The 22,981-nt window shown below is 51.6% G+C and overlaps 2 protein-coding genes across 2 annotated transcripts; both read right to left on the reverse strand.

Moving 5' to 3' along the window:
- Window positions 1–1,132: 1,132 nt before the first annotated feature.
- LOC136055645 (tubby-related protein 1-like) lies at window positions 1,133–7,363 on the reverse strand. Its single transcript, XM_065747483.1, has 13 exons — window positions 7,339–7,363; window positions 6,887–6,922; window positions 5,578–5,712; window positions 5,328–5,474; window positions 4,789–4,914; window positions 4,595–4,705; window positions 4,342–4,473; window positions 4,162–4,250; window positions 3,805–3,975; window positions 3,200–3,312; window positions 2,958–3,066; window positions 2,711–2,809; window positions 1,133–2,455 (listed from the first exon to the last, which is right to left on the reverse strand). The coding sequence occupies exons 1-13, from the start codon at window positions 7,361–7,363 to the stop codon at window positions 2,123–2,125; spliced, it is 1,626 nt and encodes a 541-aa protein (XP_065603555.1). The 3' UTR covers window positions 1,133–2,122.
- A 965-nt stretch (window positions 7,364–8,328) lies between these two features.
- Window positions 8,329–19,435, reverse strand: FKBP5 (FKBP prolyl isomerase 5). The gene is made up of 10 exons (XM_065747493.1): window positions 18,929–19,435; window positions 18,102–18,246; window positions 17,843–17,985; window positions 17,143–17,257; window positions 13,454–13,610; window positions 12,822–12,912; window positions 11,840–11,923; window positions 11,087–11,272; window positions 10,370–10,609; window positions 8,329–9,125 (listed from the first exon to the last, which is right to left on the reverse strand). The coding sequence occupies exons 1-10, from the start codon at window positions 19,031–19,033 to the stop codon at window positions 9,042–9,044; spliced, it is 1,350 nt and encodes a 449-aa protein (XP_065603565.1). The 5' UTR covers window positions 19,034–19,435; the 3' UTR covers window positions 8,329–9,041.
- Window positions 19,436–22,981: the final 3,546 nt, after the last annotated feature.

Below are 22,981 nucleotides of genomic sequence, written 5' to 3' on the forward strand. Positions count from 1 at the left end.
TCAGAATTTGATAAGAACCCTCCTCTTCTTCTCTACTTTTTTTTGATCTTTACTTGCGGAGAGCATTCCTTCCACACCCACACACACATCCTCATCCTCACCCATTGGTCTGCTGGCGGATCTGTCACACTTTCCATCGGCCAAAGTAGATACACATTGCAACTGCCTCAATTCTTCATCTCTGCTGGTGTTAACAGCCAGCGCAAACAAAGGACCCGAGCATCCAGCACCCTATTAAATTGCTTTCATTTGCTTCTTATGCTGCAGTTGGTTTGGGTTAGGAGGATTTGTGTAAGTGATTTGGGGGAGGCGGCTGATGCTGTAATTGCTGTGGGCTGTGTGCACAGTGCTTGCACATTAGGCTTGCTGCTGATGGCAATGAGTTTGGGGTGGGATGGCATTGTGCCTCTAACCCAGTGCTGCTTTTTGCTCTCTTCAGTTGCTCCCCAGGATGGGAATTCAGGGGAACCAGAAGTAATATTTGAAAAAAATATTAGGGATTGTTGCAGGGAGGAACTCCCACAGAACAGCAATGCTCTGAGCACACTGGGGAGCCCATACCAAACCCCACTTTTTCACTTCATGTTGGCTTCCTGGCTCCCACCAATGCACAGGAAACTGAGACAAGTGCAGATGGAGGCAGCCCTCAGCCATCAGCTACTCTTTTCCCAATTTCAGACGTGTGGTTGGCAGCTGGATTCAGGCAGCAAGCTTCAGCTTTCCTCCACACTGGCTGGCTGTACCTAGCCAGATGCTGGCCCTATACCACAGCAGTTGTTTCTCCTTCCAGCTCTCCCATGTGGGTAAGGGATGAAGCCCCACATGGGGGCACAGATGGCCCCATCTGCCCCCAATGCAGTGATGACTCATGAAGCCTAAAGCGGTGCAGCTTTTGGAAAAAGGAGGAGCAGCACCAGGATAGCATTTTGTGACAATCCAATGTGTCTTGGTGTTTTTCATCACTGGGCTGGTATGAGGGCTCCCTGCTCTCTAAGAAACTGCATTGTGCCTACTCACTGTTTTTAAATGAAATCAGGTATTGGGTGCTGCTGGTGGGGGGGGCGGGGGACACAGGGGGGTTTGACCTTGAGCATGGGTACAAAGAACTGCAAATGAAAGAAGAGCACACACCCTCTTCTTGTTTAAAGACTGTGCAACAAAATACAAAACAGAAGCTAAAAAAAAAGAAGATATATTCCAGGTTTAACTCTGTCTTCTGCCTGAGACCAGTCCCCAGCACCCAGTGGAGGTGTCCACAGCCAGACAAGCAGTGCCTGATGGAGTGGTGCCCAATGGAGTAGTATCAGACACAGGGACAGAGGATTGGGATGGGGTGGCATGGAGCTACTCGCAGGCCAGCTTCCCATCAAAGCTGGAGAGAGCGATGGCGAAAGCCTGCACAGCACACAGTGGATAGTTGTAGTCCATGGTGAAGGCATCATCTGCCACACGCCCGAACTGCATCACGATGTAATCAGCTGCAGGACAGAGTGGAGAGTTTGTTGGTGTGGGTTAGATGGCTCCCACACCCCCACTTCCCCTTTCCAAGTGTCATTGCAAAGAAGGCGCTCCATGCCCAGCTTATACACTGGCTGCTGCTGCACTGCACTGCAGCTCAATTAATCAAAAAGCAGTGTTTTCCCATTGAACCTCGTCAGAGATGTGGCGCTCAGTCCCCCCAGCACTCTGTCCCTGGGAACCAGAGCCCACTGCCCCCCATGGGACACTCGCTGTTACCAGAGCACGGGGGGCAGGAAATCTGTAAAAATAACCGGGGGCCCCTGACAGGTTTTTTTCTGTCCTGTAACTCAACACCCGCGGGTGCCAATGGCTTCTGACTGTGCGGGACAGGTGACGAGTGGCTGAGCACTGCCCCATGTGGGACGCTTGCCATGGGGCTGTGTCTTCTTTGCCATAGGGCAGGCAGTGCCGCTGGCAAGAGGGGTACAAACGTACCCCTGAGCCACATCCAGATCCTGTGTCCGTCATCCCAGAAGGTCACCCTAAGGATCCAACCCCAGGGCATGATGCACACCAAAGATGAACATGTGGGAGCATGCATGGGGTGTGTGCTGGGGGCAAAGCTGCAGGGTTGTGGGGCTCAGCACCCTGCAGGATCGAATCATGCCCTGCTCTGCATGGCAATGCACAACCCACGTGCTCCCTCTGCCGGAGCAGAGCTCAAGGAACCCCAGAGCAGTCGGGCAAGAAATAAATAAAACACAGTAAAATGGGCGCTGGGTGTCATCCAAGCCCCCCCCCGCAACCTGCCCCTTTGCTCACGGTCGCTGCCGTGTACAATCTGGAAGTTTTTGACAGAGGCGTGGGTAACACGGCCGTGGAAGTTGAGGACATAGGACTGAGTCTCGTCATTCCACACTGGCGCCTTGTTATGCAGCTCGATAATGTTGTCCATGTTCTTGTTCTGCCACCTCATGAGCAGCCCATCGTTATCCTGGGAAAGGCAAAGGGGGTGACACCTGGAGCACTGTGGCATTCCCTAGTGGGATGCTGTCTCTGGGTGCTCTGGGACACAGCTCTGCAGCAGGACATGGCTGGGAGGAGACCAGCACCACACCTCCACCTCCCACAGAGGTGCCTTGAGACTGAGGGATGCCCCAACCAGGTGAACCTCAAGTGAACCCCACCAAACCCAGCCCTGAGGGCTTGCTGGCTCCATCCTCATTTGATCCTTGGCTGTCTGACTCACATTTCTGGGCCGGATAGGCACGCGCTCATTGTCTGAGTTCATCCCAGGAATGATGACTGTCATCTTCCGGGGTCCTTTGAACCCCAGCACGTTGGTCTCCTGCAAAGAGATGCACCATCCATAAAACAAGCAACTGCTGTGTGCTGCAGCCTCATTGCACAGCTCCATGGCTCTTCAGCCCCCAGCAAAGGGGTGCATGTTTTGGGACTCCTCAGGCCCTGTTGGGGGGAGCTGGGGACACACTTACATAAACCACAGCCGACAGCTCCTGCCGCACATTGGACCAATCGGCATTGGCCCGATCAGGGTTTGCACCATTGTCAAACACAGTGAACTTGGTCCCCATCAGGTTGGACCTGCAGTGTCAGGACAAGATGTGGTGTCACCAGTGTCACTGTCACACACCCAGTTCCACCATTCAGAGACTCCTCTTTTGCACTGATCTCATTCTCATCCCATATCTGATGCATAAAAGTTGGCAGTACCCACCTCAGCTTCCCGATGAAGTTCTCCCCACCCCGTGACAGGTCTGTGGGGTCAATGGAGATGAGGTAGTTGGAGGTTTTGCTCTTCTTACGCTTCCTCCCAGCGAGAAGGAAGACCTGGGGACATGACAGGGCCAGGATGGGGCTGTCACCTCATCATACCCTCTGCACATGACACTGTACAATGGGGACACAGCCATGACATTGTGCAAGTCATAAAGTCATTAAGCCATTAAGGTTGGAAGAGACCTCTAAGATCACCCAGTTCAACCATCAACCCTTCTCCAACATGGCCACTAGGTCATGTCCCTAAATAGAATCACAGAATCATTAAGGTTAGAAGAGATCACTAAGATCATCAAATCCAACCACTGACCCATCACCAGCATTACTATGGCACAGTCAAGCCCCAAAACACTGTCAGTGACCCTATGCATGGCATGACCTCTGGCACTGCACCATGCACCAACATTGGCATTACCAAAGAGAAATGTGACAGGAGCAATCTAACACGGGGCCATAGTGGGGTACACACGGGAATCCCCTAAAAACCATGTGGGTGCACTCCTTGGGTGTTCCCATGTTCTCCAGCCCCCCCACCCTACTCACCTTCTTGTCATTATCCAGGTGCAGGTAGTAGGTGGGGTACAGGCCTCGATCCATGCCCCTCTTGTCTCGTGTCACCCGGCACTTGATGGTCACGTCCTGTGGTGCTGGGGACAGCACAAACTTCTCCAGGTTGTCCACCTCAATGACAGGTGACAGCGGCCTCTCCTCCTTCTGCAGGGCCACACCACAAGTTTTTGGGGTGATCCCAAGCCCTGTGACATTTGCTGGCATCTCCCACCTCCTTGCACCCCACATGCTCCCAGGATTTGGCTTTGGGGACTGTATAGCCATGTAAACCTACCCCATGGGATGCTCCTGACCCACCCTATGGGTGTCTCTGGTATTTCACCCCTATACCTTCTTGGATTTCTTCCCTTTGCCCTTCTTGTTGGAGTTCTTCTGCTGTGTCTCCAGGGTCTCCTCTTCACTCTCTGCTGCTTTAGGGGCTGTGGGCAGGAGGGAACACCAGCACACTGGTAATAATGCCTCATAGCCAGGTTCCCCCGTGCCCCTGGAGCCTCCCAACCCTGCTCCCACCTTTCTTCCTGGTTTTCCTCTCCCTGGGGGGGTCTCCACCAGTCTGGAAGAGTGACACTGGATTCTTCTTCCCCGATCGGATGGGTTTGGTGCTGGCATCAGAGTTATCCTCCTCATCACTGCCAGTGATAGCTGGGGGGTGCAGGGATATGGGGACATGGGGATAGAAAGGCACAGAGACATAGGAACACAGTGACATTGGGGACAAGGGGACACTATCACACACTGTGGGTGCTGCTGGATGAACTCTCACCTTTCTTTTTGCTCTTCTTCTCTTTTTCCCCATTCACCTGGAACATGGATACTGGCTCCTTCTTTGTGCTTTTGGAGGATTTGGCTTTGCTGTCAGCATCACTTTTGTCACCTGCAGGGCCAGACAAGGGACAGGAAGTGACAGGGGTCACATAGTGACAGTGGACTGGGACAGAGCCACCCCCATGTGTTCACCCTTTGACTTCAGCTTCTTCTCCCCTGCTGGTGGCTCTTTGGTCAGTTTCTTCTTCAGCTTTTTGGGAGGATCTTTGCTCTCCATCTCATCTTCCTCCTCCTCCTCCTCTTCCTCCTCAGCTGCCTCTGCCCAGTGGGACACAACAGAGAGACTGTGGTAACACACGAGGGACAGATGCACATGGGACTGGGGGTCCCCACCTGACATGCATCAGGCTGACTTGGGGACAAAAATTACTGTAGGGGTGCACAGGGATTCCGCAGATATTGGTAGCATGGACATAGGGATGTGGTGAGTGGGGTCATAGGGCTGGAGGGTTCCATCCTTCTTGGGATGCGTTTGGCTGACATGGGGGGCAAAAAGCACCCTCAGGGGATTCAGAGTTGCTGTGAATACCAGTGGGGTGGGCAGCGGGGACACGGGTCCTGAGGACATGTGATAATGCATGGGGACACATGGTGCACGAGGGAATGTGTTTGTACCGTGCTGCAAACAGTCGCCCCTGGAGGGATGGTTGCTGCCTGCCATGTCACCTAACCTTGCTGCTTCTTTGGACCCTCAGCCACATGGGATCGAGGTGCCAGGCTCTCCTTCTTCTTCCGAGGCTCCCGGGGGGGTTTGGAGCTAGGCTCCTTATCACTGTCCTCCTCTCCTTTCTCCTTCTTCTTCCTCACCTTCTTCACCCCTGCACATTTCAAGAGCCCTTGTGACAAGGAGCACCACAAGCACAGGGAGGCACAAGCTTTGGGGGAACAGGAGCTGGCAGAGGGCCTCCATAGGCTGCTTACCCTGTGCTGGACCGTGTGGCTCCTCTGTACCCCTGGGCTCATTTGGCTTCTTCACCTGTAGCCGTCGTGGTTTGGCTTCAGGCTCCGCTGACGGCTCCTGCCGCTTCTTCTTCAGCTTCTGCCCCACGGATCGTGCTGCAGAGACCATGGCATGTTTTAACCTCTGCTCTTACAGCAGCTGGAACACACTGGTGCATTTTGGAAAGGGATGCTGTAAGAGCACGGCAGCTCTTGCAAGAGACATGCTGCACTTTTACATGAACAACTTACCATAGGGCAGTCCCATGGAGGGATGGTGGAAGGGAAACAGAACGGGCTGTTAGCAAGAGATTGGAAAGCAGTAGTACCACACTGTGCCAGTCCAGGGAATGGTGGACATGATGCCATGCCACCATATGGGGACAAGGGTTACAAATAGCATGGCTCCTCTCACCCACACGTGTTTCCTATGGAAACCCAATTGCGGGGTGGAGATTGAAGGCCGTGTCACGAGGCAGGTTGGGGATATCAGAGCTGCAGGGATCGAGGTCAGAAGAAGCAGGGCAGGAGGAAGTGGGGGATTATAGGCAGCACACCTAATCCTCTTTACCCTGGGCTATAAATAATGCTGATTTACCAAATGCAGAGCATGTGGTTCAGCACCAGAGAGAGGACATCTGGGGAATGTGCACCAGGTCGGGGTCCCCCAGGAGTGACACAGCACTGATTGCATCTGGGTGCAAAGCATTCTCCCCTTTGCCAGGGATTTGCGCTGGGGGTGGTGCTTCCCAGCACCTCAGCACCACAAAAGGATGGGTCTGCCCCACAGCACTAACCCATTGCAGTGTCCCAGTGCATATATCCCTTTGGGTCTCGTGGTGGTGCAAATCCCAAATTCTTTCATACCATCAGCTGGCTACAAAAAAGCTCCTTCTCTCCTTTAATCCCTTAAGCAGCACAGGGACAGGTCGGCCCTTCACTTCATTACTTAAAGTCTGCTAATTATAGCAGAGTGCTCAGATTGCTGCAGAGACTCCTCTGTCAGGGGCTGCCCCAAAACGCAGCCACTTCCAGAAGGGGTCACAGCCTCAAAAGCAAGTCTGCTGACACCTGAAAGGCTTAATTAAAGCACTAATTATTAGCTGAGACTCCATCTGATGGGATGGAGATGGGCTTGGGAAGGATGCAAAAGTCAGAAGAATAGTGTGGTCCCACAAATGCCTGAGCTCACACAGAGCTGAGCACCCACCCTGCTCCACTCCCACTGCAATGTGGGCCAGGACCCCAATGAGGGCCCCCACCCTCAGCCCACAGAAGGGTTTCTCCTCACCTGCTTTGGCCGCCGCTGCTGGGGGCTGCTTGGCTCCTCACTGGGGCTGTGGGGCACAGGAAGAAGAGGGCTGATGTCTGGCCCCATCAGAATGGGTTGAAAGGTTATTTTTTAGGTGGCATGGATTTTTAATAACTAAAATTTTTTAGTTATTTCTAAGGTGTCCCTGAGCCAAAAGGGATAGCAGCTTTCCAAAGCAGCTGCCCCAAATTCCAACAGGGCCAAGCAGGGACTGGACTCTGCTTTGGACAGGGCTGATGGCAGCAAGGTTAACCAGGGGGAATGTGCTCCAACGAATGCTTTTCCCATTGCAAGCCACTAAGTACCATGGCTCTGGCCAGCCAAGCAAAAAAAAAAAAAAAAAAACCAACAGAATAACACTAAGACAAACCATTAAATTGTATTGAAAGGAGAGAAAAAAGGACTTCACCTGTCAGTGGCCCACACCTCACGGAGAATCTCCGTCTGCAGTGGCATCGCTGCAGCCGCTATAGGATCAGAGCTGGTTCCATGGGTGCAACCTCAGCCCCAGTGCTGGTGGTGCGGAAGGAGCGCACACAGGAGATGATTAACTTTTTATTTCTTCTGAAACTCGGTAATAGGATTTCAGGGCTGGCCGGCCCTGCAGGGAGAGTGACAGCTGTTGCAGTAATCCCCATAAAATGGGAGCTGGGGGATTTGCTTGTGGACTGCCTCCTTTTTCCCACTCTATGTTGGGGACAGAAGCGCAGGATTTGGGTTGGTTTGCACAGGAAACAGAAACATTCCTGCTGGACTCATTGCTTACTCAACCCAACCTAACTGCAGCATCCAACCCATTCCTTACTCGATACAACCCCACTGCAGCATCAACCCCGTTGCAGCTTTGCTCCCTGCAGCACCCAGTGCCACTAGGTGGCATTTGGACATTGCACACCCCATGCAGAGTGGAGCATCCAGAGCCACGGGGCGCTCAGCACTGCCACTCTCTTGCAGCGTAGCCAGGGTTGTAAGTTTCCACAGAGCAAGCCCGAGTTGTTTCCGACCCAAAGTGACTTTTTTGGACTGCTTGCAAAATAAAATAAAATTTTTTGCAGAGCCATCACTTCCATTCAGCTTTTCACCCCTACACCAGACCTGGGGCAAGCAATGACCCCAGAGCACCAGCCCCAAATCTCCTGAACACTGACACTGAGCAAATAAAGGCATTAGAACAAACCCTTCAGACTGGAAAGGCTATACTGCTGAGACCCCAGAGTGGCATCTGAAAGCAGGACCCCAGAGGGGCACCACAAAGCAAGACCTCAAAGCAGCATCCACAGGTGCACTCCAAAGCCACTCCCCAAAGCAGAACCTCAAAACAGAACTTCAAAGGAAGACCCCAAAGCAAAACGCCAAAGCAGAACCAGTCCTAGAGGACAGCACTAACACTGTAACACACTTGAACTGATGCATCCCCACTAGGATGGAGAGAAGAAGCACTTTTTTATTGTTTTAACCAATTTACTTTTTTCAGTTCTTTATTTTCCAGCTTCCAAAGGGGTATTACAAAGACCAGACAGTAAAAATAAAAAACTGAAAGTTGTTCTCTGCAGGCAGTGCCTGCATCCCTCCAATGGGGCCAGAGGATGGCATCATGCAGCACTGGCTCTGTCAGAAGCACTCCTTTGCTCCCTGATCACTGCTTCTATTTTTTTTTTTTTCCGATGGGCCATGACCATACCATAAAACCTGTTGAAAAATTTGAGCCTGGCCAAAGGGAACGGGGAACAAAACAAATGAGCACAGCAGGGTCTGGACACCCTGCTGCAGCCCCCCCAGCCCAACCCACAGTGAGGAGGAGGAGGAAGGCTTGGTCACATTCTGCCGCAGTGCTCCCAGCTCCTCCCAGAGGACACAGAGCAAGGAACCTCCTGAAGCCGGGAGCTCCAGCTTTGATTTCTTTGTCCCCCACCTCTGTGAAGGTGGTTGTTCCACTGGCAGTGGTCCCATGCCATCCAATTGCTCGCAGCCGGCAGCAGCACCAGGCTGGTCTGATCTCTGCGAGGCACTTCTGCTTTCACAATCACACAAACTGGAACAAACTTTACAAGGAAACACCAGCAGGTACTGAGTCCTGGCAAAGTTCTTGGCACAGGCTGAGGGCAGGAGGCTTGTCCTTCTGCCACCCCCTCCATCATACGTGCCCTTCTGTCTCTTTTCCTTCATTATGTGCTGCTGTTGCTGCCTCTTCTCCTACCCTGCTTTTGCTGGCTGCTTCCTGCAAGAGAGCACATGGAGTGAGAAACCAAAACACTGGGCTACCGAGCTGCAGCCCAAGTGCTGGGCAATACCTGCAAGCCCATACATGGAGCTATAGCTGCAGCCCATATACACAGTTCAGATGTAGCCCATATATGACCCAGAGTTGCATCCCATACAGACTTACAGCTAAAACCCATAAATAAGTATAGCTACACCCCACACAGCTCCATAACTACAGCCCATACAGGACCTATAGCTGCACCCCATACACGACCTTTGGCTGCAGCCAGTCCCCTAGGTGCAGGACAGCATCCCACAGCCCCAGTGTACCCAGCAGCTGAGCAAAGCCCCACTCCCTACCCACCTCCTGGTGCTGGGCCGCAGCTGCTCCCTGCCCACTGCACTCATATATTCCACCACCTCATTTTCAGACACCAGTTCAGAAGAGATTATACTAAAAACGACCCACACAGATTGCAAAGCTGTGCCCTCTCTTGTTACGGTACACTGTGCATCGGTCTTTGTTTGGAGGAATTTTGGATTAGAGCCTGTTACGAGAAAGCAATCTCTTGTATAAGCAGAGCAGTGGAGGATTGGGTTACATGATTCAGGAAATCCATACTATCATGTCTCAGACTCCCCCTGGCCTTGCCAGCAAGTGGCTGACATTTCACTTTACCCAAGCTAATCAACTGCCACAGGCAGGGGACAGCACCTGGAGCACAAACACCAAATCTGTTGTCAGCTGTCATGAGCCAATGTCCTAAATACTTTAATTGACAACCGAGCACCTGACAGCAGCTTCTGCATTCAACAGACCAAGAACCAAGGGGCTCCTTCCCACATTGCTCTGTCAGCACATATGCACAGCCTACAGCTGCAGCCCTCACAGCCTCAAGTTGTGCCAGGGGAGATTCAGGTTGGATGTTAGGAAATACTTCTCCAAGAGAGTGGTCAGGCACTGGAATGGGCTGCCCAAGGAGGTGGTAGAGTCACCAACCCTGGAGGCGTTCAAGAAACGTTCAGATGTCATACTGAGGGACATAGTTTAGTGGGAAATACTGGTGATAGTTGGATGGTTGGACTGGATGATCGAAGAGGTCTTTTCTAACCTTGGTGACTAAGATTCTGTAAACCCATACGTGACCTGTAGCTGCAGCCCATACATCACCTCCATCCTTGTCCCAGTCTCCACTTGCTCTGTTTTCACCCCATCACCCTGCTGAGTAATCCCAAAACTGACCCCTGAGTGTGACAAACCTTTGCATCCCTCTCAGCAAACTTGGCAAACATGTTGGCATAGATCCTCCTGTCCCGCTCGTTGTGCTCCTTTGTCTTCTTCTGGCAGACAGAGATCTGCGACCTGGCTGCTTTGTTCTGTGGGTTCACTTCCAGCACTTTCTGAAAGTCACATTTTGCCAGCTCAAACTCATTCATCAGCAGCCGGGCCTCACCCCGCCGGTACAAGCCCTTCTCGTTGTCCTGGTCCAATCCCAGTGCCTGCAAGCACAGAGTTCACAGAAGCCCAGCAACCCTGAGGAATGTGCTTGCTATGGATACAGTAGGTTTTTGTCCCAGCTTCATCTAATTTCCCTACACTGAAAGCTTCCTGAGAGCCGTAGATGCATCTCAACAGTAACTTTTATTTGGGTTAAGGCAGCAAGTCTCATGCAATGAAGAGGCAAGATTCTTAAATTTTGGTGGATACCTCATTCTGAAGGCATGTAAGGTCAGAGCTGGACAGGGCTCTGAGCACCTGACAGAGCTGTGAATGTCCCTGTGCACTGCAGAGAATGGGGCAATATGACCTTCAAAGGTCCCTTCCAACTCAAACAATTCTAAAGCTGAGCCTTTTATAAAATAATGAAGTGTTCCAACAGCAGGGATGCCACCAACACGGTGCCCTTTGGAAAGCACTGCTGGTGCAAAGACAAACTCAATTGGGAAAGAAGAGTAAAACAAGTCATGATCCCATACCTTATCACAGCACTCGACAGCTTTGGTGTACTCGCGCAGCTTCAGGTAGCACATGGCCAGGTTGAGGAAGGCAGCCAGCAGGAAGGAATCAGAGGCTTTTGACTCCTTCTCTGACAAGCCATACTCCATCTCCAGCCAGGACACAATCTTCCCATACTGAATCACCGCCTGCAGGTACTTGCCTTCCTGAGATCGAGCAATGACAGGACACAGAGGAGTTTAAAACTAAAAGAGGGGAGGGTTTAGATTTGATGTCAGGGGGGAATTCTTTACCCAGAGGGCAGTGAGGCTCTAGCACTGCTGCCTAGAGCTGTGGGCACCCCATTCCTGGTGGTGCCCTAGACAGCCTGAGCTTGGGGGGGGAGTAGGGCTGGGGGACCTGCAAGTGCCCTCCTGACCCAACCACTCCAGAGTTTTATGATCTTCAAGTTCTCTTCCAACCCAATCATTCCATGGTTCTATGATTCTATTTTATGAACCCAAGCTCAAAAAGGCAGTGGATCTGCTGAGGACAGCAAGCAGCTGGGCAGGCAGGAGTGGATGAGGCTGCATTGCCCCAGTAACGCTGCACTGCCCATAGTGTATGCTCATTATACAGGGAGAGGAACTGGCAGAGGACCAGCACTCTTTGAGGGGGGGGGTAGGGGCACATTTCTGACATTTTTAGCCCTCCAAGACTCAGTGAGGTGAACCAGGACTTGCTTCAAGTGCCCAGCAGCACAGCTTCCTTCTCCTGCCTCAGGCATCACAAACCTTAAAGTACATTGTCCCCTTCTCCTTGACAATGGCAGCCTGCTCCAGCTTCTCTTTGGTGTCCATTTCCCATGACTCTTTGGCCTGCAAAGAAATGCTCAGAATCACCACCCCAGTGCATGGCAGCAATCACACAGCAGGAGCAGTGCCAGATCAACACACCATGCAACTCCAAACACCAGCCCCACCTGCATGCATGCCCTCAGGAAGTGTTAAGAAGAGCAAAATTAATGGGATGCTGCAATCCAGGCGGCCCCAGGAGGCTTTGGAGGATTTCTCTTGAATAGAGTGGGGCTCAGCAGGGTGGTCTTGCACAAGGAAGAGCACTGAATTTGAGGAGATGCAGAGGACAAGGAACAGGATACATTCATGCACACAAGGCACATGTCTGGGGTGCATAGTAACCACTGCAGGGATGAGATATGCTCTGAACCCAGCATTACAGCATGGTTTGTCCACAGCAGTACAGCCACTGCAATCCCACAGAATGAAAAATCCAAGCATAAAATAAAAAATATATATATTTTAGGGGTTTAATAACAGGGAAAAAAAAAAAGAAAAAGATCTCTCCCCAGCATAGGGCAAGCAGAGGGTCATGGCACCATCCCTGTTCCAGCCAGGCTCAGGGAGCCAGCAGCACCTGCTGGCATCCCTGTGTTGTCCCCAGTCCCTGTCCCCAGTTCCCCCAGCACTCAGACAGACTCTGCCCACCCCCCATCAGGACACAAAACTTAATATTTTTTTTCTGTGCAGACCAAGGAGATAGAAAAAAAAAGTACACAAGGAACAAGGCTAGGAACAAATAAAAGAACCAGCCTTGGAGCCAGGCCAGAAAAATGAAACAAACCAACACACAAGAACAAATCAAGAACACAGCGATCCTTGCTGACGTCTCCACTTCAGCAGGGGCCATGGCACAGCCACACCAGGGACAAAGGGTGAGCATAGCGTGGGGAGTGTGGGGAGGGGGTCCTGCCCTCACCTTTTCAAAGCTTTTCAGCGTGACCTCGTACACCAGCTCAGCGTTCGCCTGAATGCCAAACTTGGGTTTCCCTGCCTCGCCAAAGCCGTATCTGGAGGGAGGAAGCAAGCAGCGCTCACTGGGGGTCAGGGGCATCCACAGCCTCCCCCATAGACCAGCCTCTGCTCAGCCTCATTCTTCTTCTACCAACTTCACCATCCTCCTCCTAAATACCCCACTTCATCAGCCAGCACCTTTAAAAAGCAAGAGGAAAGAGAAGTCCCCTGCATCTTCACTTTAGCAAGCACACACCCAAGCCGCTCACTGTTCTCACAAGCAACTCTATGCTAACACTGCTGGGCAAAGATACACTGCAGCATATGATGCGTTACACATGTGCCTCCAGACGCACACAGGTGCCCCAGATCTGGCTTTACACAGCTTACATCAAGAGCCAGGACAAGAAAAGGTGATTCCTTGAGCTCCAACAAGTCCCTGCCTCCCACTTACTCCTCTGGCTGTCCCTGCTGGTGATGCTAACATATCTCAGAGGAATTCTATTGGCACATTTGCATTTTCACAAGTGCTCTAACAGCCTCCAACGTTGGAAGTTTCAACCCTGCACCAAGCATCATGAGCACAAGATTGCTTACCGTGGCCCCAGGTAGAGGACGCAGTGCTCTCCCCTCTGCATCTTCTCCAGTGCTTTGTCGATGCCAATAGGGATGTCATGGTCCTCCCCTTCACCCACCACGAACTTCACATCCTTGCAGTCAAAGCGAGTTCCACCACAGAACCCCTCCAGGTGAACTGCAAGACAAAGTGAAGACCACAGGCAGTCAGCACCATGTGGGACCTGAGCTCCCATAAACAATTTTCCAAGGGATTTTGCACACAGATGTTCTCTTAAGGAAGCGGGAACAGAACTGGGGTGATTCCATCCAGAGACCACATCCCCCACAAGACCCTAAAATCCCACAAGCCCCCATTCCTCCCCCCTGCAGTTAAGCCAGAGCCCTGTAAGCACTGGGGGGGGGGGAGGGGACGGACGGACAGACGGACAGTGAAGCAGAGGGGGTAGGAAGGCCTGGAGAGCATTTCTAAAAAGCAGTGCAGCCATATCTCATCCCAGCAAGGACCAGACAACAGATAAACATTATGACTAATATGTTCCCCTTGTGCTGCACTGCACGAGTCAGCCTTACTGGAACTGGATATTGCTCCTGGCATACTGCCACGTGGAGTTTATCACGGTGATTACAAATCTCCTATACAGCACTATACTCCCATATCACACCTCAAAAACAAGGCCATGTTTTCCTGCCTCTAAGAACTGAAAGTACAAGATAAACATTTATTTTTTTCATCTTCAACCAATAAGCACACTGCTCCAGCCCATGGAACTGGCAGGGAATGGCAGGGCAGACAGCAGACACCTAGCAAATTTGCCACCTGGTGCTCCCGACATGATTTCCACCCTGAGGCTGTTCCTCATTCACTTGATCCCAAGTATGGTGTGTGCTTGGGGGATGGTGAGTGTTCCCCACACCCAGTGCAAACATAGAGTCAAAGCGATCTCATAAGACACTCCTATCTACTGCAGGAAACCCCCCCAGAAGTCTGCAAGAGTGAAAAAAAAAAAAAACACAGGCACTAATGCTGCCAAAAGTGCTTGAGGATGTTGCAGATGCTCATTGCAGCAGTAACCCTACACTGTGGATGGATGGACATAGCTTCTTGTGTGCACACCACTGAAAAGCCAGAAGGGTTTCTATTACCTACATAAATACTGATAAAGTGGGGAGAGATGAGAGCCTTGGGAAGAAATTCACCCCTTTTCTAAGTGGGGATGGTTTGGCCATTCATTGACACACAGCTGAAGTCAGCGCTCTGCTTTGTGCAGCCAGGCTGCACGATGGAAAACCCTCCGAGTCCTCTCCAGGGCTAAACCCAGCTGATCTCCTCAACAGAATAGTCACCCTAAAACACAAGCAGGCCACCAACCTCACAGATCCTTGCTATCTCTGCTTATGCTTTCTGTGCACGTCATCCCTGGCCCTGCACCAAGCACATGGCACCGCGGGTCCCTGGGTCACCTGTCAGCAGCAGGACACAGCAGTGATCCCACAAGCCCTTCTCACAACAGGATGCCCAGAACACGAGCTCCCAGCCCTCCCTTCAGGAGAAGCAGAAGAGTTCTCCTTCCATTCTAATTGCATGCTAGCAACAGGGAAATCTCTGCTCTGGTTTCCAGGAGCATTTCGGTGCTATCTGAAGCAGGTCAGCTGGCTGTGGTTGCTCTTGGATTACAGCAAGCAAAGCCCCCGCCGGGCTCTGCACATCCCTTCGGCTGCAGTGCTGACTTATTGTTCTCCCGGTGCCTGCAGCGATTTTGTTTTTGAAGAGCTTAGAACACAGTGTACCGAGTGTGGCTGGCACATGAACTTGATGTGCTGACAGCAATTTGTACTCAGATTAAAATGGAGAGGAGGGGGAGGGGGTGGGGAAAGGTTGTAACAAAAGCTGGAATGCGGGATTTTGACTGCAGCCCGTGTTTTAGGAACCGGAACTGCAAATTACGGTCTATAAAACTCAAACCTATAGAACTGCTTATGAAACTCCAGTCTGTAGATGCTCACCCTGGTTAGTGCACGTGTTCTCCCAGCATCATTCAAACAGAGATTTTGGGCACCTGGGGGCTATGCACTGATGCAGGGTTTGGTGGGGAGTGAGGTGAAGGATAGAGACGTCTGAGCACTCCCATAACCCAAGGCTGCTCCTTGGGGTCCCACCATGGCCACTGGGCACCCCCACAAACCAGCCCTGAGCAAAGCACTCTGAGGTAAACAGCAATGCATTCGGAAAAATAAAAAGCCTTTCTGAACCCAAAACATTTCCCTGCAAGGTTGCCAGGTTGGCTCATGCTGCTCCTTCACACACCTTGGTGCAGTGCTCCTGCTCTGGGCAGCGCTGTTACGCAGCACTGCCTCTGAGGGCATTCATCTTTATTAACCTGACTGTGCGTGTGCTCCTGTTCTGTGTTCGCTTGGAACTGAGCATCCACTTGAAACAGGAACAAGCTGCCTTCAAGGCACTGAGCCCCCTGAGATGTGGCCCCAAGCAAAGCTGCAGCTTGGTGCATCCTTTCAGAAAAGTGGTTGCTCAGTGTTTTCCTCAGCCTATCTCCATTCTGCCCTGAGCAACCACACCACCACCACACCTGAGTAAAGGAAAAAGCATGTGGGAAAGCACGGCTCTTCCCTGCTCTCCAGGCATGTGTGGCTCAACCCTCACAGCCCCTCTGGATAAAATAAAAAATAGTGTTAAAAAGGCAGGAGGGAATGGGGCAGTTGTCATTCTGTTCAGCCTGTTCCTCGGGTTAACCTCGGGGATAGGCATGGCAGCCTGAAACCCTACTCCCTGATGGGTCCAGCCATGTGACAGGCAGATAGATCAGCGTGAGACAAGGACATCTCCTTAAAAAAGTCTGTGAGAGGAACAGACAGTGAGTTTTATGAGTTCAGATCTAATTTCACCTTCACTAAAGGAAGTTAATTGGACCCTCTTGAACGAACAGGAACTCTGGAATTGGGATAAGAAACTAGATGCCTTGCAGATGGCATGTTAGCTTCACTTCTATGGCTGACTTGTTCTCAGGAGGAGAAAAAAAAAACCTGGCCCTCCCCACCTGGGCAAGATGTTTGCTCCACAAACATGACCAGAATCACTCTGTCCCACTCACAGAGAGGGAGTGAGGAGCTGGATAGGGCAAGCTGCAATGCAGTTCAGACCAAACCGACTCCACAGACCTCTTTTGTGTTAATTCATCCCCCATCAGCTGTCACCAGAAGCTTGAAACTGTCCTCTGGCTGCATGAGAAGGAAAAGAAAAGGCCCCATGCTGCAGCTGATGCAATGGAAACCACCAAAGCAATGATAAGCATTGCAACAAGGAGACCAGAGAAGCTGCTGCTCCTCTACAAAAAGATGTGCCCCAAGCACCAGGCAAGCTGCACACTAAGTGAAAACCTTGGAGATCCCAGTGCTGAGGGCTGAAATTCAAATTACAGCCTGGACTTTCAGCATCCACCACACCAGTCCTGGATACAACCACATCCTGGAGCCACGCAGGTACAAGGGAGGGACAAACCAAAAAGAAGGGGGCTGACCCCAACACCCCACAGAGACTGGAGAAACAGAGTGCGGGCTGTCCTTGAGCAGTCACTCCATCCCCAGCTGGCTGCTCCTGAGGCTCAAGGTTTTCCAGTAAAACCCTCCAAGCCAGCAACTCTGGAACAGCCGTCACACACTGTGCCAAGGGCAGCTCCCAACTCAGTACTCACTTTCCACTGTAGCACCTTCGTTGGGGTTGGAATAGCCTTCTCCTTTCCTCTTGATCCTCCGGATGATCCCTCCATCCTCAAACAGGTCCTCGCCTTTGAAATCAAGCAGCTCAATCTAAAGGATTAAAGGGAAGGTAGGCAGAACTGTGGGTGGAGATGAAGAAGAGAAGAAAAACAACAGAAAATCCACAAAGCAGCAGTTCATCCCCAAGCCAGAGAGCCAAGCAAACTAATTCTGCACTCAGCTGACACGCAGAAGTTGCCCATAAAAGCCAGCTCCAAGCCACAGCATAATACAGCCAATTTATTAGAAATTGGGCCACATCCAGTACCTGAAGCACAGCACAAAGTAACAGTAAAAGCTGAGTTTATTAATCCTGCAGGGCAGAGCGCAATCGGGGCTGGGAGGTGCACATGGAGCACAGGAGTGGATTTTTAACCCCTGGAGGAGCTCCTGAGCTGTTTCCCCACTCATGTCCCTTTGCACATTCAGGCTGTGCCGGCTCTCCCTGCAGTGCTGTTCCCCACCACAGACTCTCAGCTCAGACACACATTGCTGAGAAAACACTGGCACTGGTTCCTGGAGCAGAGGGACACATTTCAGGAATGCAAGCTGGTTTTTGTTGCTTTTTTTTTTTTTCCTTTCTCAGAGCTGGCTGGCAAGGCAGAAAGCAGCAAGATCTCCCAGCCCTGTACTTGCCTCGAAAAAGAGAGTGGCGTTGGAGGGGATTTTAGGGGCACTGCCAGCGGCCCCGTAGGCATACTCCGGTTTGCACAGCAAGTAGCAGACCTCACCCTTCTTCATGGTAGCAACCCCAATGTCCCACGCCTTGATGACCTGGCCTGGGAGAGAAGTAGGCATCACGAAGGAACCCGGAATAGAAAAACCCTATAAGAGACACACCCCAAAAAGCTGACCCTTAGTCCCATTGGGACACAGGAGTGCCCAGTCCCCTTACCCTTGCCCAAGCTGAAGACGAAGGGCTCATTGCGGTCGCGGCTGGAGTCAAACTTCTTGCCATTGGCCAACTTGCCCTTGTAGTGCACATACACCTTGTCCCCAATCATAGGGGACTCGTCCTCGTTCCCAGGCCTCTTGATGATCTACAGAGAGAACCCACCCACAGGAAAGAGGCTGTGGTGAGCTTAGGATGTACATATATCTATTATTTTAAAAAACAGGTGTGTGTATGCATATAAACCCCCTCTCAGAATTCTGCCCTAACACCGGGGAAGGCTGGAGGCAAGCCACCTGATCCCCCATTCCTAAAACCCAGCTCCACACCAGTGCAGATCCCCCTGCATGGGGTTTTACTCATGGGGGTGTGTTGTTTCACTCCTCACTTCTTGTCAACACTTTTTTTTTTCCTTTTATATTGCTACAGCCAGAACAAGCAGTTCCCAACAGGGGAGGATGCTATTATTAGAGGGAAGGTCCTATTCAGCTGGGGAAGAGCAAGTGCTGGTAAGCAGAACTATCCAGAAACGGCCCCGAATGTGAACCAGGGGCTGCAGAGCAGACTGCATGACCTAAGTAATGTGCTCTTTCTAACGTCTGTGAGTCACACACAAAAATGCTTTGTGGATTTGAAACTAATAATCAGATTAGAAACACAATAGCAGCGAAATTCATTCAGCAGACTGAACCCATGTGGAGTGCATTTGCTCCATCCTTCGGTGCTCCCTGTGCCCTGTGGGCCCCAAAGTGCCCAAGGGTCACACCAGGAACACAGAACATGGCCACAGGGCCCCTGAGGGCCGTGGCACAGCCACAGATCCCACTCACCTTCAGCACACCACGGTCATGGGTAGGTGTGATGTCCTCCCCACGCTCCGCCAGTGCAGCTGCCTGCACCTCACCTTCAGGCTTGGTGGTTTCATCGGTTGTCATTGTCCCTGGGCAGAATCAGCACAGCTAGGGGGAGGATGGAGGGGCAGAAGGAGGGGGAAGGGTTAAGAACTACAGAACCCTAGTGCTGCTGGCCGTGCAGGAAGTTTAGAGAACATCTCAAGCATGCAGAACGGAAAATCCCTTCCCAGGGGCCACCCAAGCTCTGCGCTGCTGAACCACAAGCACACGCAACTCCGGCTGCAGGCACCAAACTGCCCTGGCAGCTGGATCCGAACTGTGGCACCACGATGGGAATGGTCATGTCCTGCTAGCTCTCATCCCTGGGTCCTCCCACGTTGCTACAGAGAGTCCTCCAGCAAGGGTTTTACCAAAAAAAAAAACAAAAAACCGTGCTAACAGCTCAACGCGTGCTGGCCAAGGGACTCTCAGCACACAGCATAATGCTGAAGCTCAGCACTGTTGGCTGCACTCGACCCATTGGGGCCTTCTGCAGGGATGCTCCACCAACAGGACTGAAGCCCCAAGGGGATGCTGGCCTTCAGCCCATGGAGCAAGAAAAAACACCAGAGAGATTTCAAGCCCCTTCATCACCAGACACCATGAGCAGTGGTGAGAGGCTGAGATGCTCAGAGGGAAGAAGTGGAACCCCAGAGCTCTTTCTTCCCTCAGCTCAGCCTCTATGACACAGTGGCTCAAAGTTTGCGCAACACTGTACTTCGAGCTATGCCACACACTGATGAGAATTATTTCCCACAAGGAACAACCTCCTGTTCCATCACAGGCTGCATTACTCTTAAGTGAATGGCCCAAACCCAGGCACACATCATTCCTCTTGCACAAAAAGACCCAAAAAGGTGCTGAGGCCATGGGTTACCACAAAGTCTCACCCCAATGGGAAGACCTAAAGGTAAAGCAAGGCAATGCAAACCCAGCACCAACAGATTCCAACCACATAGGTGAAGAAAATCTGCTGGAAGACAGCAAGAAATGGGTTTCTGGGGCAAAGCATTGCTCGAAGCAACGACTGTACAGGAGAGGAGCGCGCCTCAGCCAACAGACCATGCCACACCGGTGGCAGTGAACATTATGCTGAAACAAAATATGAGCAGAACACAGTGCTGTTTGCATGGGGAAACACTGCAAGGATGCAGTGCAAAACCCATGCAGTCAGGCACCAGAACACTGCCTAGGCTGCTGCATTGCTCACCACAGAGATGGACAACCATGGCTTTCATCCCTGGCAGAGCTGGACAAATGCTAACCAGTGAGAACATAACTGCTTCAAATTGAGAAAAAAAAGCATTTCCTGATGATTTCCTTCAAATGGGACGACTTGTTTTGGTAGTCACACTACTGTGCAACACGTAATCAAGGAACCATGCAACACAGAATTAGAAAGCAATGAGTTTTGAAACATAAAACAGATCTATAAAAGTCAGCGTAATTGCGAAACTTTCCCACAGCCTTTGGTGTGGAAGATGACACTAACCAGCAGGAGAAATCATCCATTCGAGGCTTCATAAACAGCAAAGAAAGGATGTTTTCAGTTCCCGAGGCAGATCAGTCACACTGCAAGAACAACTGTGCTTGGTGCACCCGGGCTGAGCGGGACAAACCCAATTCCAGCCTCCCCAGCACAGGAAACCAGCGAGACACAAAGGGCTCCATGTGGAAGGAGCAAACAGAGAAAGAAGGGAACTGCTGCTGCAGTGCCCCATCAGAACAGTCTTCGGGGCAACGTTTGATGAGATGCTGCATCTGCTCCACTTCTGCTCTGCAGAGATTTTGGATGGCAATCTCTAAAAGCACCAAGAGCACTGGTGCAAGGAGGGCAGTTGGGAAGCTCAGGGGTATTTCTCCATTGCTTTCAGCCGAATGCCCCTTCCTGCAACTGTCAGCTTCCAACCTCCTCCTCTAAGATGCCCTATGTCCAGCCCACATGCTCCTGGCTGCTCCCACCAGCACACTGTGCAGCAGAAATGCAGCAATACCCCATGCAGCTCAGGTCATTTCCAACTGTGAGCACGAAGGACAGAGAGCCTTCCAAAGCCTCTTGGGGCACAGCTTCCCTGGGTGCATCAAGCATCAGCATGGGGGCATAGAGGATGGCTCAGAAGATGCTGCCTCCATACCACCCATCTCAAAATTCCACTAAGAGATATCTAAAAATACATCACCCGCATCCTCCTCGTTATTTTTCGACGTAAGCAATTAGTGCAACTTGTCCAGGGCAGCTGGCCAAGGCATGGGGGGGAGTGGGGGGGCAATGCCCTGCGTCAGCAGCAGTAGGAGGGATACAGCCCACAGGACTGCTGTGAAGGCTCTTGGGCTCTGTCCCAATACGTCTACCAAAACAGAGAGAGAAGGTGGCTCTGTTTCTGCTCATCTCCAGTGTTGTGGAGGCACAAGCACAGCCAGGGAAGACTAACAGGATCCAGAGCAATTAACAGGAAACAATCTATTGGAAGGCTGCTGCTCCCTGAGCTCTACTCCCCGCCAGAGCTGGTACTATCCAAGGCCATAATGATTGACCAGCTCCAGCACCACCTTCATCCTCCAAAGCTGCGCCCAACAGCAGTGATTCTCTGCTGGGAGCCTTGGACTGGAGGCTGCAAGGCCAGGAGAGATCTGCACACACACAAGCACAATTGGAAAGCATTCACAGGGCTCCTGATTGTGCCACGTCCCCACAACAGAGCAGTTTCACACCATCTCAATGTACATCTATAACTTACGAGCTATAATAAACATGTTTTAAAACCAAGACAAACCCAGAGGCTTCAGCACCTGGACATAAACCCTCCAAGTGCAACAGCCCAGGACCTCACAGAATAGCCACACCAGCACGCTGCCCTGCACCAAAACCTGCCCCATAAAACCAGCTGTTGATTCCCAGCAGTGAAGGTGGAAGCTGAAGTCTGACCTGGGGCTGAGGACAGGACCCCAATCCACCACCATCCCAGGCTGCATTTCCTAGAAATCTCAATACCAGGAACTTTCCAGCTGCAAGCGGAAACTTTGCAGCGTGTATCTCCCTCCTGGAGGCTGGCAGGAGCTGGGGGGGGAGGAGAAAAAGGGAGGGTCCTGGCTTGGCACACAGACAGCCCCAAGTGGGACCCTGCTGTTCCCAAATGCTCACCCACATGGTGACAAAGTAGACATGTCTCCTCACCACACTGCTGTTTCACTTCCCTCCGATGGAGGGAATGGTTTTCTGTAATAAATACTGAGCAAAGTGTCGCAACGCAGGAGGGAGGAAATGAACACCCCCAACAGCGCCCAGTGATACACCGGGTGCTGCTCCAGGGCCACTTTCATCAAGGCAAATGCCAACCCCTGTGCTTGCAAGGAATGCCCAGCGCTACACATGGCCACCACAGCTTTGCAGGTCAATGCAGCTCGGCTTTGTGCCCTGGGGGCTGCAAAGCAAGGACAAAGTGTGGTGGCAGGGACAGAGCACCACACATCCCTCTGTGTAATCATATACATTATAGACAATTGATAGAACGTGTGTAAAACCTATACTACATGATGCAAAAATGGATAAGTGGTATGTATATTGATGGATATCTATAAATCTCTGCTCTGTGGGCAGCAGTGCTGCCATGAGCTCAGCGCTATTCACACAACAGGGGGGAACGCAGTCTCATTTCTGTAGAGGTTGAAAAAAACAGAACAGATTTGCTCCTGTCTGCACACCAAAACACAGCCTGCAGGTCACAGAGTAAACTTAACCAGGCTCTGCTGCTGAATCCCTGCATCCCCACGCACAAGGAGTGCATGTCAGTCCAGCATGGGGCAAGCAAAGGATATCTCATATGTCAATTCTTCTCCAAGTTAGTGCTTTTTTCCTAAATAAATCTGGAAAGGAACATTGGCTTTTTACAATGGCATCTCACTGCTTGTAACAGAGGGCTTTCTGCTATGCACCAGTGCATTTTGCCCAGGTGAGCCTCATCCACAGCAGCTCCCCAGTAATCAGTGGGC

The sequence above is a fragment of the Cyrtonyx montezumae genome, unplaced genomic scaffold (genome assembly GCF_038088225.1).
Source record: "Cyrtonyx montezumae isolate F1298 unplaced genomic scaffold, pur_monq_1.0 scaffold_45, whole genome shotgun sequence".
In the NCBI taxonomy this organism is placed as follows: domain Eukaryota; kingdom Metazoa; phylum Chordata; class Aves; order Galliformes; family Odontophoridae; genus Cyrtonyx; species Cyrtonyx montezumae.